This window comes from Gossypium hirsutum, chromosome D04 (genome assembly GCF_007990345.1).
Source record: "Gossypium hirsutum isolate 1008001.06 chromosome D04, Gossypium_hirsutum_v2.1, whole genome shotgun sequence".
Classification (NCBI taxonomy): domain Eukaryota; kingdom Viridiplantae; phylum Streptophyta; class Magnoliopsida; order Malvales; family Malvaceae; genus Gossypium; species Gossypium hirsutum.
Genome location: NC_053440.1, coordinates 51171297 through 51186078, shown reverse-complemented (window position 1 = coordinate 51186078; position 14782 = coordinate 51171297). Strand labels below are relative to the sequence as shown.

The following is a 14782-nucleotide window of genomic DNA, read 5'->3' as shown; positions in this document are numbered from 1 at the left end:
AAATAGAAATTTGGGAACCAGTCGTGATGCCACCTCCTTTTCTAGGGAGGCTCGCAAATGATAAGAAAAAGTAGCAGGAAAAAGAAATCCTCGAAACATTCAGGAAGGTGGAGGTAAATATCCCTTTGCTCGACGCTATCAAACAAATCCTTCGCTATGCAAAATTTCTCAAGGAATTGTGTACTAGAAAGAGAAGGTTAATAGGTGACGAAAGAGTAAATGTAGGAGAAAATGTCTCCATAGTATGCAAAAGAAAGTTCCGCCCAAATACAAGGACTAAGGTATGTTTGCTATTTCCTGTGAGATAGGTAATGTAGGTATTAGGAAAGCCATGTGTGATTTAGGTGCTTCCATTAATGTTATGCATTATTCTATTTATAAGTTGATTAACGCGGGTCCTTTAAAAGAGACAGGGGTAATAATTCAATTGGCGGGCAGGTCAATCGTCTATCCCAAATGGTTGCTTGAAGATGTCCTCGTTAAAGTTAACGAAATAGTTTTCCCTGTAGATTTCTACATGATTAATATGGAGGACAATAACTCAACTAATTCATCCAAAATTTTGCTTGGAAGGCCGTTCCTAAGTACCGCAAGATCAAAAATTGATGTTCGAAACGGAATATTGACAATGGAGTTTGAAGGCGAAATCGTGAAATTCAGTGTCTACAAAGCTATGGGTCATCCTAACTCACTATTAAATATTTCTAGTATTGATAGTATAGATTGTTTAACTCAATCTTATTCAGAATATCATGACTTTGATGAGTTAGGAGCTATCCTTTACAGAAGCATTGACATGGATGTTTTAAATCATCACGAGGAATTAGCAATTATAAAAGATCTGTTGCGAGAAATTGTCAAACACTTGGAGACGCAACCATCGTTAACGAACCGAGGTATCCAATTTGAACTATTACCTTCCCAAACTAAAATGTTGCCCTCGGTTTTGCAGCCACCAACCTTGGAGCTTAAAGCATTACCGGACCACCTTAAGTAAGTCTTTTTGGGAGAGAAAGACACCTTACCAGTGATAGTGTCAAACAAATTGACCAAAGACGAGAAGGAAAGTCTAGTTCGAGTTCTGATAGATTATAAGGAAGCTATTAGTTGGACGATAGCCAACATAAAAGGGCTAAGTCCATCCACTTGTATGCACAAAATTTCCATTGAAGATAACACGAAACCAAAGAGAGATGCTCAAACATGCCTTAATCCACCCATGATGGAGGTAGTAAAGAAGGAGATCCAAAAACTGTTAGATGTTTGAATAATATACCCTATCTCCAACAGTAATTGGGTTAGCCCGGTTCATGTCATGCCTAAGAAAACTGGCGTGACAGTGGTGAAAAACTTGTTAGGAGAGCTGGTCCCTACCCTAGTCCAGAATGGATGGAGGGTTTGCATCGATTACAGGAAGTTGAATGCAGCTACCCGGAAAAACCGTTTTCCACTTCCCTTGATCGATCAAATGCTCGAGTGATTAGCTGGTAAGACCCATTATTGTTGTCTCGATGGGTACTCAGGATTTTTCCAAATTTCGGTGGTGCCAGAAGATCAAGGCAAAACAACTTTCACGTGCCCTTTCGGAACGTTTGCTTATAGACGAATGTCGTTTGGACTCTATAATGCTCCGGCCACTTTCCAGAGATGCATGGTGAGCATATTCTCCGATTATGTTGAGAATATCATTGAAGTCTTTATGGATGACTTCAAGGTATACGATAACTCTTTTAACGAATGTCTTGATAATCTTGCTAAAATATTACAAAGATGCCTAGAATTTAATCTTGTTTTAAATTATGAGAAATGCCACTTCATGGTTGACAAAGGATTAATTTTGGGTCATATAGTTTCCTAGGAAGGAATTAAGGTCGATAAGGCAAAAATAGATATTACTAACTCGTTACCTTACCCCACATCTGTGAGGGAAGTTCGTTCCTTTCTTGGCCATGCAGGATTTTACAGATGATTCATAAAATACTTCTCGAAAATCACGCAACCGCTTTCCAGTCTGTTACAAAAGGATAAAGAATTTGAATTTGACCAGACTTGTAAAGACGCATTTGACGTGTTGAAGCAGATATTGGTCTCCGTTCCTATAGTGCAACCACCAAATTGGAACTTCCCGTTCGAAATCATGTGTGACGCAAGTGACCGAAGTGTGGGAGCTGTTCTTGGCCAAATAATAGGGAAAGAGCCTCATTTTATCTACTATGCTTCAAAAACTTTGGATGCTGCCCAAAACAATTACACAACCACTGAGAAAGAATTATCAGCTGTTGTGTTTGCTTTAGACAAATTTAGATATTTCCTATTGGGAACTAAGGTGATTATCTTTTCTGATCATGCATCTTTGAAATATTTAATAGGGAAGAAAGAGGCAAAACCTCTACTGATTAGGTGGATTCTGCTCTTACAAGAGTTCGATTTTGAAATCTGAGATAAAAAGGGATGCGAAAACTTAGTATCTGACCATCTGAGTCGATTACCGGTTCCAGTAGGTGACACACCATTGAAAGACAACTTTCCAGATGAAAACCTATTTTCAGCAAAAGCGGTCCATCCTTGGTACGCAGACATAGTAAATTACCTCGTTACAGGTACTGTTCCTTCAGAATTACTAAGGTCTAAAAAAGATAAGATAAAAAAGGATGCTCGGTATTACATTTGGGACGATCCTTAGCTTTGGAAGCATTGCTCTGATAAGGTAATTCGACGGTGTGTAGCAGAAACAGAGGTACAGTCCATCTTAACTTTTTGTCATTCTTATACATATGGAGGACGCTTTGGACCTAAACGCACCGCATATAAAATTCTCAAATGTGGACTATTTTGCACAAACATGTTTCGTGATGCCTTTTTATTCTGCAAAACCTGTGACAAGTGCCAAAAAGTTGGCAACCTTAGTCGTCAAAATGAGATGCCCCTTACTCCTATTCATATTTGCAAAATTTTCAATGTGTGGGGCATCGATTTTATGGGTCCTTTCATTTATTCCTTAGGTAATTTTTATATACTCTTAGCTGTTGATTACGTCTCTAAGTGGATAGAGACGAAAGCCACTTGCAATGATAATGCTAAGACTGTAGTTGACTTTCTTAAAAGTTCTATCTTTTCCAGATATGGCACTCCATGAGCATTAATCAGTGACAGCTGAACTCATTTTTGCAATAAGCTCGTAAATACACTTATGGAGAAATATGGAATGACTCAACGAATTGCCACTGCTTACCATCCACAGACATACGGGCAAGTTGAAGTGTCGAATCGAGAAATCAAGTCCATTTTGGAAAAGACTGTTAAACCTAATAGAAAGGATTGGATTTTGAGACTAAATGACGCACTTTGGGCTTATAGGACAGCTTACAAGGGACTAATAGGCATGTCACCTTACCAACTCGTTTTCGGTAAACCGTGCCATCCCCTGGTCAAATTAGAGCATAAGGCATTTTGGGCAGTTAAGCACTGTAATATGGAGATGGATTCTACAGGAAGGTCTCAGAAGTTGGGCATCCAGGAACTCGAGGAAATTAGAAATGATGCATATGAAAATGCTTGAGTTTATAAAGAAAAAACGAAGGCATTTCATGATAAGTTAATCACTAGGAAGCGGTTTTCAATAGGACAAAAAGTTCTCCTATACGACTCTACCTTAAAAATTTTTGCTGGTAAGCTTCAATCCAAATGGATAGGGCTATTTACTATTACTAATTTATTCTCGAATGGTACAGTGTAAATTTAAAGCAAATAAACCCAGAAGTGCTTTAAGGTGAATGGTCAATGATTAAAATCCTTTTACGAGAATTTTCAAACGCACACAATTGAGGAGATTGTTCTCGAGGAGCCCAGAACTTAAATAACAGGTCGTCGAGCTAAAGACGTTAAATAAAGTGCTGTTGGGAGGCAACCCAAATTTTTCCTTTATGCAAATAAAATTTTTGAAGGTAAAACATAAAGTGAAAATGCATGTCGAGGATCGGTTCTGTCTAAGGAAAGACTTGGTACTTAAGAATGTCCATTGTGACTCACCTCTCTTTCCTGGGAACTTACTTGATGCATTTATCACGACTATTTTACTAAATCCCATAATCTTGGATTTTAATAATTTATTTCTTAAATATTTAAGCATAGCATTAGCTAAGTTATAAATTCGAGAAATAAAAATTACACATTTTATTTTATTTTTATTTTTCCTTCTATTTTATTTTATTTTGTAGGTAGACCTTCCAAGACAAAATTGAGCCCCCCACGTCTGCCGAAACTCGATTAACCCGAATCGAGGAAGGACTCGACTCTTTATGCACCTTAGTAACAGACGTTCTCATACACCTATGAGGTAACCCTTTACGACGTTGAAATACATGGGGAGTTTCTTTTTCCTTTCCCTACTTCCTTTTACTTTTTATCCTTTAATTAATTCAAATTACATTGGGACAATGTAAAATAAGTAGGGGGAGGGGAACATATATTGGTTCTATTTTGCTTATCTGTTGTCGTTGTTTTTGTATGTTTCTTGTGAAAGGTAAATAATTCCCTTGATAAATTGGGATGGTACACTTGTGGTTTGACCTTTCTAACAATTTAGTTCTTTACATATAAACTTTTCAATAGCCTTGACTTAATGCACAAAAAAAAGAACAATAATAATAATCCTCTTATATGAATGTTAAGAGTGAAAAATAGGGTTGTACACTGGACCGAGTAACCGGAATGTGGTGCTTGGGTTGTCATCACATCTCGCGTAAAAAGGTTCGTGTGGCTGTCCAATTTTTTTACACTCACTCCGCTAACAAGTTATCACGAGTAAGGCAAAATAACCTACTTAGAGACATTCGAATCGAGTAACCAGAACATGGTGCTTGGGTTCTCATCATGTCTCGCGTAAAAAAATTCAAAAATGTCTTAAGTACAAAAATAAATAAAAATAATAAAATGAGGGGTAGGTTCTTCTTATTTCTTAGGCTAGGTTATTTGAGATGATAATATGTAAGGACTAAATTGTTGAATTGTGCAAACCATAAGGGTCAAGTCCTATTATGGAGGGAATTTTTCCTTTTATAGATACGTACAAAATGCTCGAGGACTAGCATGAGCTAAGTAGGGGGATTTGATTAAATGCTGAAGTTACCTATTTTATGTAATTAAATTGGTCAATTTATGATAATGCACCACTGATTTTTCCATGTTTATATTGAATTTTATACAAGGGTGCAATTTGGGTCTAAATAGAAGAAAAAGGAAACAATTGGACTAGATTGAAGGAAGAAGCAAAAGAAGGGGGGTCAAAATGGAATTTTGAAAAGATGTAATTGGCTGAAATTTTCTAATTGACTTAGTAAGAGATTATCTAGGGATTTATTTTGATCATGGGGATATTTTTCCTTAAGTTTATGCACTTTCTATGTATAGTGGCTTTAAATTAGGAAAGTCGGCTCAAAGACACTAGTATAAATAGGTGGTATTATGTTCATTCCATAATCAAGCTTTCATCTTTGGAATATAATCTCCTTCCTTCTCACGAAATTATTTGTTGTCTTTGGTTCCTTTTACTTTCAATTTATTAATTTCCAACTTGTCACTAACCTACACCCCCATTTACATTTTCTTTTTGAAACCCTTTTCATTTCCAGTAGGCTAAACCACGCCACCCATTCTTTTACCCATTTCAACCTTATTTCATTTATCCAACCCACTCCAGATATGTCAAACTCCAACATAGTCAACTAAACCCATTTCAGCTTAGGGTCGGTGTTAACTTCGTCAAGACCCGTGAGTTACGAACTCGAGCAATTTAACTCCTAAATTCCAGTATTTATTATTTCTCCGGATTAAGAGTATGATTTCGTCAACTCACAAAGTCAAATCAACAAAGTCAAAAAAGACGTCGTTTGAGTTAGTGTGGTTAAACGTACAGTTAGAATTCCGAAAGGATCAATTGTCTAATCGGTTTTCTGTGAACATATTGGCGTGCCAAGTGGGGATTGTTGTTTGGTTCCGTCAAGGGAAGTAGTAACCGGATTTAAATGTCCCACGCGGTTGAGGGCATTGGTTCGAGCTAGGCTCTTCTAGAACGTAAAGCTGCCGGAGTTTTAAATCATGAATGTTTCGTAGGTTGTTCGATCGGCAAGGGTTAGTTATAGGACGTTCCATAACTAATTTACACAAGGAAGAGTTGGTGTCCGAGGCGTCCTTGGTAGCTATAACTAGTTTATTGGAAAAGAGAAATTCATCTAATTTCGAAGATCAGTTCAAAGACGGAAAAACCCGTGCCTGAAGCTGAGCTAAATTTAATTGATTTTTCTTTAAATTTACTTAACTTTTTTTTCTTATTTAATTGTCTTCCACTTTTGCTTTTTACACATTTTTTCCCTCTGTTTATTTCAGGTTTCAAATTTTATTCTCCCAAACTTCTTGGGCACGACAACTGCCCATGTATAAATCTAGTCGAGAGAGAAACAATTTTTAGTAAACCCAGTCTCTGAGGGATCGACCCTACTCCCTATACTACTCAAATTTGCAAATTAGGTGTAGGATTATATTGGTTGAATCGACAACCATCAGAATGTAAGGTCTATTATAAGATAAAATCAGCATTGTCCAGCAATCACAGGGTTGGTTTTATTTTCTCATTCGATAGAGAAGATAACTAGAAAGTGTTCTTTCCTTCCCTACTTACTTTGCGTGGTTTTTGTTCCTTTGCTTTTGCTATTAGCTTTGCTTTGCTTTTTCAAGTTTCCAATTTTTACTCTGTAGTATGGAGCTTTGTTTGTTGGGCTTTGCCATTGTAGAGGATTTAGATTTAGCCTTGGGAATGGCATCCCCATTATTTTTTGCTTGCTTTTATTTTTTTTTCTCTAGTTTCTCTGGTTCTTTACTCGTATCTATCATCATATAACATGAAAATGCTTTTGCAATAGTAAAAGTCTGATGACAATAGATTCAATGCTCTTCGGAGTGAACTTTAGACACATTTTTTTAGGGCTCATTTCCTTCTTATTGCCAATGGTTTTTTGTTTTGTGCAACTGGATAGTTTTCCAGTGATTTACATTTATTGTGCTGGGGTCTTTTGTTGATCTTTGGTTGCCTTGGGGCCCTTAAAGATAACATACTTACCATATTTATCTCTCATTTATGAAAGGATAAGTAAATAACTTATTTTCTGAAAGGTGAACAGTTTTTCTTGGCATAATCAAATCTTATGGTTGTTCTTGGTTTAGAGGTTTTTTTTTGGTGAAAATAAAATGAATACAAGCTCAACTAAATTAGGTCTAGGATCCTCAAATAATCTTAAACCTAATATTCTGCCATGAATCATCTTGACAAGACTATTTGTAATTGTATTGTCTTCTCGAGGAATATGATTCTTCTTATTTAGGCCTTTTAGTTAACTAATAAACCATCTACATCAACTACTAAAGTAAATTGATTGATTAAAATAAATTTTATGTGTTAGTAATCAAATCATTATTTTAAAAGAATCATAGAGATTTAAACTATTAGACATAAATGTAATTAATTGGAACCTCGTGTATTGGCCTGATAGTCAAGGGTGTTCACCGCTCGAGGTGTGATCTGAATTCGAGTTGCGTTAGTCGTTATTTGTAATTCACAAAAAATATATAATTAATTAGATAAGAGTAAAATCAAATCAAAACGCTAAACTATAAATAAAATTAATATTATTTTTTTGAAAGAATTGCAAGAAAAGTATTTTAGATTAATTTCTTATGCAAAATATGGAAAGAAAATTTAAAATACAAATTTATCAAATTTTTTACTTATTTTCTTTTATATATACACTATGAAACATTAATAAACTTTCATCATTATTTTACTTATTTTCTTAAAAATTAAAATAGTTCCAATACAATAATTTGTTCTAAGCATTAAATTAATTTTAAATATTTGTATAAGATGAGACTTAAACTTAATGTCTCAAAATTGTTAAGATCTCAATCTAAGCTAAGCCCAATAATGAATGCTTTTTTTTTATCATGTCTGTTCTTTTTTATACAATACTTAAAACTACTCGTAACCCCTCTCCAACCCTTAAATAGAAAGATAATGCGTTTCAGCGCACTCGAACCCACATCCTTCTACACTGTCAACAGTACCAATATCAATACTAATCGAGCTAAGACTCAGTTGGTCCGATAATGAATACTTTGAAATATCTATATTACAATTTTCTCAAATTTTAAGGTAAGAGGGAAAAAAATCAATGAATTTGATTTTATTTTTATTATTTAATTTCAATTATGGTAGTAACGTTAACTGAAGTGAATTTCTATGTAGCATTATTAATTAATATGTAGTTAAATTATTAGTATTTATTATATTATTTTTTGAAATATATATTTAATTAAATTTTTTAAAAAAATTATATTTTTATGTGCCAAAAAATAGTATTATTTTTGTTGAAAGAAATTTAAATAAATAAAGATGGTATGATTTCTCTTTCTTTGTTAGGTCTGGTCTGAATTATTTGACTTCAAATCCATGTGTTGGGTATATTAATTTTGGTCCTCAGTCTCGGATATTAGCCTATGAGAACCCACGCTCAACACATTTGAAAGCTCATTACCAATTTTCTATGTTTATATGAGCAAGTTCTGAAATTCACACTTGCCGGCAGTTGACACTTGCAAAAGTTGATTAATGAGTAGTCTATTTTGCCAAAAATTGATTTCTTAAAATAATTTTGAAAAAATAAATATAAATTTTAATAAATAATGTTTTTCTAAAAAATTTATTACATGTATGCGTGTAGAAATCACATATACTTGTGTAAAAGTAACATAGAATAAACAATGAAATGTATGGTCTGAAACTAATTATACAACTTATGTAAATAATGAATTGTGTATATTGAAACAAAATTGTATAAATATATTAAAATGAAGTTTTGGTTGAGTATAGACCTGACCATGGGTCAGGTCGAGTTCGGGATGATGTAAAATTTTAGGCCTATTTTTTAGGCCCAATCCGACCCGAAAAATGGACTTAAACTTTTGCCCAAGCCTGGCTCAAATAAATAATGCTAAACTCGAGTCTAGCCCACCTGTATTAACATTTTTTATATTATTTTTATATATAAAAAAGATTTAAAAAATATAATACATCAAATACACTAAAAATATTAAAATAAATATTTCCTAACAAATTGAAAATACATTTAAAAAAAGTTTTTATACTTAAATAACACTAAGATAGTTGCAACTTAGTAAATAAATTCCTCTAAAATAATAACAAAATTAACAACAAATAAGAGTTATACAATATCCAAACAATAACAACAGAATAGTAGTGATATAATAGCAAAACAACAATAGGAAAAAAATTTAGCCAGACTTGGGTCGAGCCGAGCTTGAGCCAGAAAATCTTACTTGAGGCTCAGCCTGTTGAGAAAACTTGTCAAAACTCATTTTTCAAGCCTATATTTTTGCTCAAACCCTCTTATTTTTCAAGCTAGCCTTCAAGCCTAAATGAGTGGCCCGACTCATGATCAGGTCTAGTTGAGTGGTAAATTTAAACTTTTTTTAGTTTAATTGGTGCATGTTCAAATCTCACCATATACATATTGTAATTAGTTTTTGTTAAAATAAATAGACTAAAATATTTGGTTGCAGGTGGCACAAACTCAGTAAAAGACTTCATAAATAGTATAGATTATTTGAATTTATTTTTTTAATTTTTAACCAATTTAAAATTTTACTTATAATTGTATTTGCATATTTCTTAGAAAAAAATTAATTTAAAATTTTGGCGTAAATCTAAACTATAGCCCAATTTTTATATTGGTACTTGAAGGTTTTTTTATTATTATCAAATATGGTATGTAAATTATTAATTATTACCTTACCTTACTTAAAAAAAATGTAAAACATCTAATAAGAACATTCCACAAGTCTTGATTTTGTTTTATTTTGGTACTTTTTAAAGAAAAAAGTTTTAAAGATAAATATGAGAATTAAGATATAGTTGAGGGGCTAATCTAGGAATAAAGCCTAAATGAATCTTTAAAATTTGATGTTGAATTGAATAATGAGATGTCGGTCATGAAAATCACCGACCGGACTGGATAATAGGAATGGCCCCAAGCTTGCACCTACATCCACGTTTGGGCCTATTTCCTGCCCCCAACTTGTTATTTTATTTATTTACTCCAAAATTGACCTCAAAGTAAACGCCTTTGGCGTGTATTACAAGATTGATATCATTGCAACTAACTACTCTTGGCACTATCTACATACTTATACCATACATTATCAATCAATTCATTATTTTATTCAACAGCGAAATCAAGCGATTGTTTTAAGGCTGAAATAAATAAAAATTTTGGGTATTAATTTATAATTTTTCACAAATTAAAAGGAATATATTAAAAAATTTTCATTTTGAGGTTCATGACCATTCCTTATCCTCCCTGATTTATTTTTAGTATAAAAGAAGTCAACAAGTGGAGCTCGGATGATGTCATGTATTTTTAAGGTGTAGACCATAAAAGAGAATGAAAAAAAAGTTTTCGATAGGTATAAGTAGTGGGAATAAAGAAAGCCATAAAACATTAATTTTAATAGTTTAATGACTTAAATAAAAACTTTCGAATAGTTTAATGACCAAATTGAACTTTTTTAGTTAAGTTATCAAAATAAAAAATATACCCATAATTTAGCGACCAATGATGTAATTTACCCTAATTTTAAATAAGTTCTATTAACCGATATCATAATACCATAGGTAATCGACAATTTTTGAAGAGGGAAGGAACTTTGTATTCTTCCATTTGGCATTTCGTTTTGTGGTTGATATTCTCCTCAAAATTGACATACTAATGCACAATAGTTTCTTATTTGGGTGAAAAGCCAAAAACAAACTTCTTTTTTTCCTTTGATTTTGGAAGAGATGGTCTCAAACTTCAATTCTAGTTATAAATTTGGGATCTAAATTTTTAAGGATTTCCGCAATTGCTAGACTTGCATGTAAAATACACATTATCAGAAGCATAAACAATCTCCAATGAATATCAAAACTAAACTTAAAGGGGGTTTGCATAAGTCAACCCCAAGTCTCGAAGGAAAACAAGTATGAGTGAGACGGGGCCTTCCATGACGATGACGTACTATAACTTAAAAATACATGGCCAAAATAAAAGCCCTTTCCCTAGCCTGCTTTGATGATGTTGATGATAATTCCATTATGGAACACGTTCCTCGCCTTATAAAAAAAAGAAGCTCTACGATATAATTTTTAGTATCTTTTTGTTTTTTTTTTCCTTTTTCCTTTCGGCTCTTGAAGAAGATGAAGATCGTGGTTTATGGTTCAATAATGATGACAAGAAAAAGCTCGCAGTTTTAATTGAATAAACAGCAGTTCCTGGAAGTTTAATTTTACTACTAAACAAAAAGCCAGCAGGTAAGGGTAATCCTTTGATTTTTTGCTCTCTGGTAAAACATGACAGTTTCGTTGAAGGAGCAATCAAGCGTTTCTTTCTGTTTAAAAGTTTCTTCTGAAAAATTTAAAAAATAAAAGCTTTGTAAAGATTCAGTATTATGCGTTGCCGTTATTGACTTGCTAGTTTCCTGTTCTTTCTTATTAAAAACTGAGAGCATGGCAACGTTTTCACTCATTCTTTGTTGCGCATCAACCAGAAAGCTTTCAGGATTTGTTGCTTTCACCTAAAGGGTCATCGTATCCTTTTCTCTCACTGAATGCAGCTCTTGATCACACAAACAACAATCCAGGTTGGTACTCTTACTAATATTCTTTCTGTAATTTAACTTAATGATCTTCTTTTTTAACCTTTTTTTTTCCTTTTTGGGATGATGCAGATAGTATACGATCATGTCTTATTTACCAGCAAGAAAAGGGAGACACAGACAACGGTACGAGGATAATCTGAGGCTTGTTGCCGGGTAATCCCCAAAATTTTCTCTACTGTTCTTTCCTGGTTTCTTCTTCATATGTCAGTTATGCCTAAAGCTAAAGATGTGATTTTAGTAAGTTTTTGTCAGTGTTGATAGTAACAACATTATTTCAGGTGAAAAGGATTTTTTATTGTCTTCCTTAGAGGTGTTAGGAATTAGTGGCAAACATCATCCTTTTCCTTGGGCAAAATTACTGTAATTAACATGATAATGGTTTTGCTTTTGTGTCAAAATTTTGGTGATATACAATAAAACGGAGATGGAACTTTTTCCTCCTACTTCCTTTGTCCCTGTAGCTGTAGTTGTCTTTAATGTTTAATTTTTTGCATGTCAATGTCACTCTTGTTAATTATTAAGTGGTGTGTGAATGTGATGTAAACTAACGCAAAGTATCAGGAATAAGATTTGAGTGTTTGGAATCTTAAGAAGTGGTGTACTATCAGCTATGACCTAACACACGCACTAGTGCAAATAATGCTTTATTCGTTGTGTGTCTTTTACTTAGGTGTATTCCATACAGAGTGGAGAAGGATGTTGAGGACAGCAGGATCAGTGTTCTTATGATATCCACACCGAATCGTGATGATCTTGTTTTCCCTAAAGTATATATACTTTCCCCTCTTCACCATTCCCGAATTAGATGCTATATATGGATTAAGTTTTTGATGTGAAGCTGTATTTTCAGGGTGGATGGGAAGATGATGAGACTGTTAATGAAGCAGCATGCCGAGAGGCCTTAGAGGAAGCCGGAGTCAAAGGAATACTTGATGTAGGTTTCATTTATTATGAATTTGTATAGAAACTTTATGATGACGGGACTGACAATCTTTACATAAATGGATGTTTTTCAATATAATGGAAGCATTTTGGTTGTATTCAGGAGGAACCATTGGGAGTGTGGGAGTTTAGAAGCAAGAGTAAACAGAACAGTTGCAGCCTGGAAGGTGGCTGTAGAGGTTACATGTTTGCCTTGGAGGTGACCGAAGAACTCGATTCATGGGCCGAACAGAGTACTTACAAGAGGCAATGGGTCAGTAATAACTAAGAAAATTAACCTATTTACCATCTTTTATTTATGTAGCCATGTATTGAAGTATGCTTATTGAACCTTTTTTACAGGTTTCCCCAGAAGAAGCATATAAACTGTGCCGGTACGATTGGATGAGCGAAGCTCTTGAGAAACATTTGAGAAGAATGGAGAGGAACAGCAATATTGAGAAGGCAGAAAAGTTGGTGGAACATCAAATGTTATCAGCTGGTTGCTCTACAAAACCATCCAACCTTGAAGAGTCATTTAGTAAGTGTATTGTGCAGGGTTAACCAGTCCTTGTCCTAGTCCTTTTGTGAAACTGTTATCAGTTAAGCTGTTTGCCATTATTAACTGTTGTATACTGGATATATCACATCAATCTTCTAATTTATTTGAATGGATAGAAAGGCACCAGCCAACCAAGTACTTTCCTTTGTTGAACCAACCAACCAAATAAATAAATAATACACACACGCGCACAGAGATTAGTTTAATGGCATTAATGAGTTGCAATATTGAAATTTCAACATAGCGTTGCTTCGTCCTTAGCTTCCTTCCTCCATGGCATATGAAAATCATAGCAATATCTCATTTGAAAATTGAGCAAGCGGCAATATAAAGGCCAAACTAAAGATATTGTGCGGTGATTCCAGGTGGACTTTCCACCGATGCCATCTCTGTCAAAGATGCCTTTTGCTTCCATGTACCATGGGGGGAAGGTTTCAGTGACGCCCCAAATCCCAAATCTAAGATTTGATAACCTTTGTATATTTGGAAGTACACAAGGTTTCTGATTAGAAATTTTAATTATATGTAACAATGCTCCAAAATATCATAAGTCCTAACATGGAATATCTTAACCCCAAGTTCGCACTAGATAAATAGCACCTTATGCTTAAATGGTGGATAAATTTGATTAAAATGTCAACTTTAAAAAATATTTATAGTTTTAGGCTATTTTTTTTATATTTAGGGAAATAGGTCAATTTTAGAGAGAGAAATAGAACATGCATTCAGCAAGATGTTTTTTTTTGTTTCTCTCTCCAAATTTTTTTTTGTGTGTATTGAGTGTCAAAAATTTGGAGAGAAAGATTTATTTGTGTTTGTGTTTGTGTTTGAGGTAAATATTGTGATAGTTTTAAAGTATATTTGAGTTTAGGATGATGCGATAGTACTCGAAGATCCACACATTTCATTTGTCATCTTGGGATGGAACCATCACCTTAGAAGCCCATTGCATTACAACTCAAACTCACAGTTCACAGTGGTTATACGGTCACGAGTTAAAGTATAATTAGGCCTCTTAGTTGACGGTGGTTATGAAATCACGGGTTGAAATATAACTCTGGAGCTCAGTTGACAGTAGTTATGCAGTCACGGGTTCAAGTTTCATGATACCGTAAGAGGATGCTTTATAAACCCGTACATAAGTTTGAGACCATAATCATAGGAAAAAATAAAGGGGTTTCAGTATAATCAACTTATTCTTTTTCCCCATCTCCACCAAAGCAATATCCTTAAACTAATTGTCCGAAACTTGTGACAAAGTTGGAGGCAAGAGGAATTTCATGGGGGAGTGACTGCGGCGGTGGAGAGAAAGTTAAAACTCAAGTCGGGGCGACAACGGTTGTAGTTATTAATAAATTCTTTAATCACAGCAACCACTGTCACCCCGAAAGGACTTTCAGCTTTTCACCATCACCACAGTCACTCCTCTCCCTGAAAGTCCTCTTGCCTCCAACTCTGTCATAGGTTTCGAACAATAAGGTTAAAGATACTACTTTTGTGGAGATGGACAAAAAGAATAATTTGATTATACTAGAA

General features: G+C 34.1%; 1 protein-coding gene across 1 annotated transcript; it reads left to right on the top strand.

The window, feature by feature from the left end:
• Positions 1–10978: 10978 nt before the first annotated feature.
• Positions 10979–13384, top strand: LOC107898978 (nudix hydrolase 13, mitochondrial). The gene is made up of 7 exons (XM_016824558.2): positions 10979–11416; positions 11653–11745; positions 11833–11916; positions 12434–12530; positions 12614–12697; positions 12809–12958; positions 13048–13384. The coding sequence occupies exons 3-7, from the start codon at positions 11846–11848 to the stop codon at positions 13246–13248; spliced, it is 603 nt and encodes a 200-aa protein (XP_016680047.1). The 5' UTR covers positions 10979–11416; positions 11653–11745; positions 11833–11845; the 3' UTR covers positions 13249–13384.
• Positions 13385–14782: the final 1398 nt, after the last annotated feature.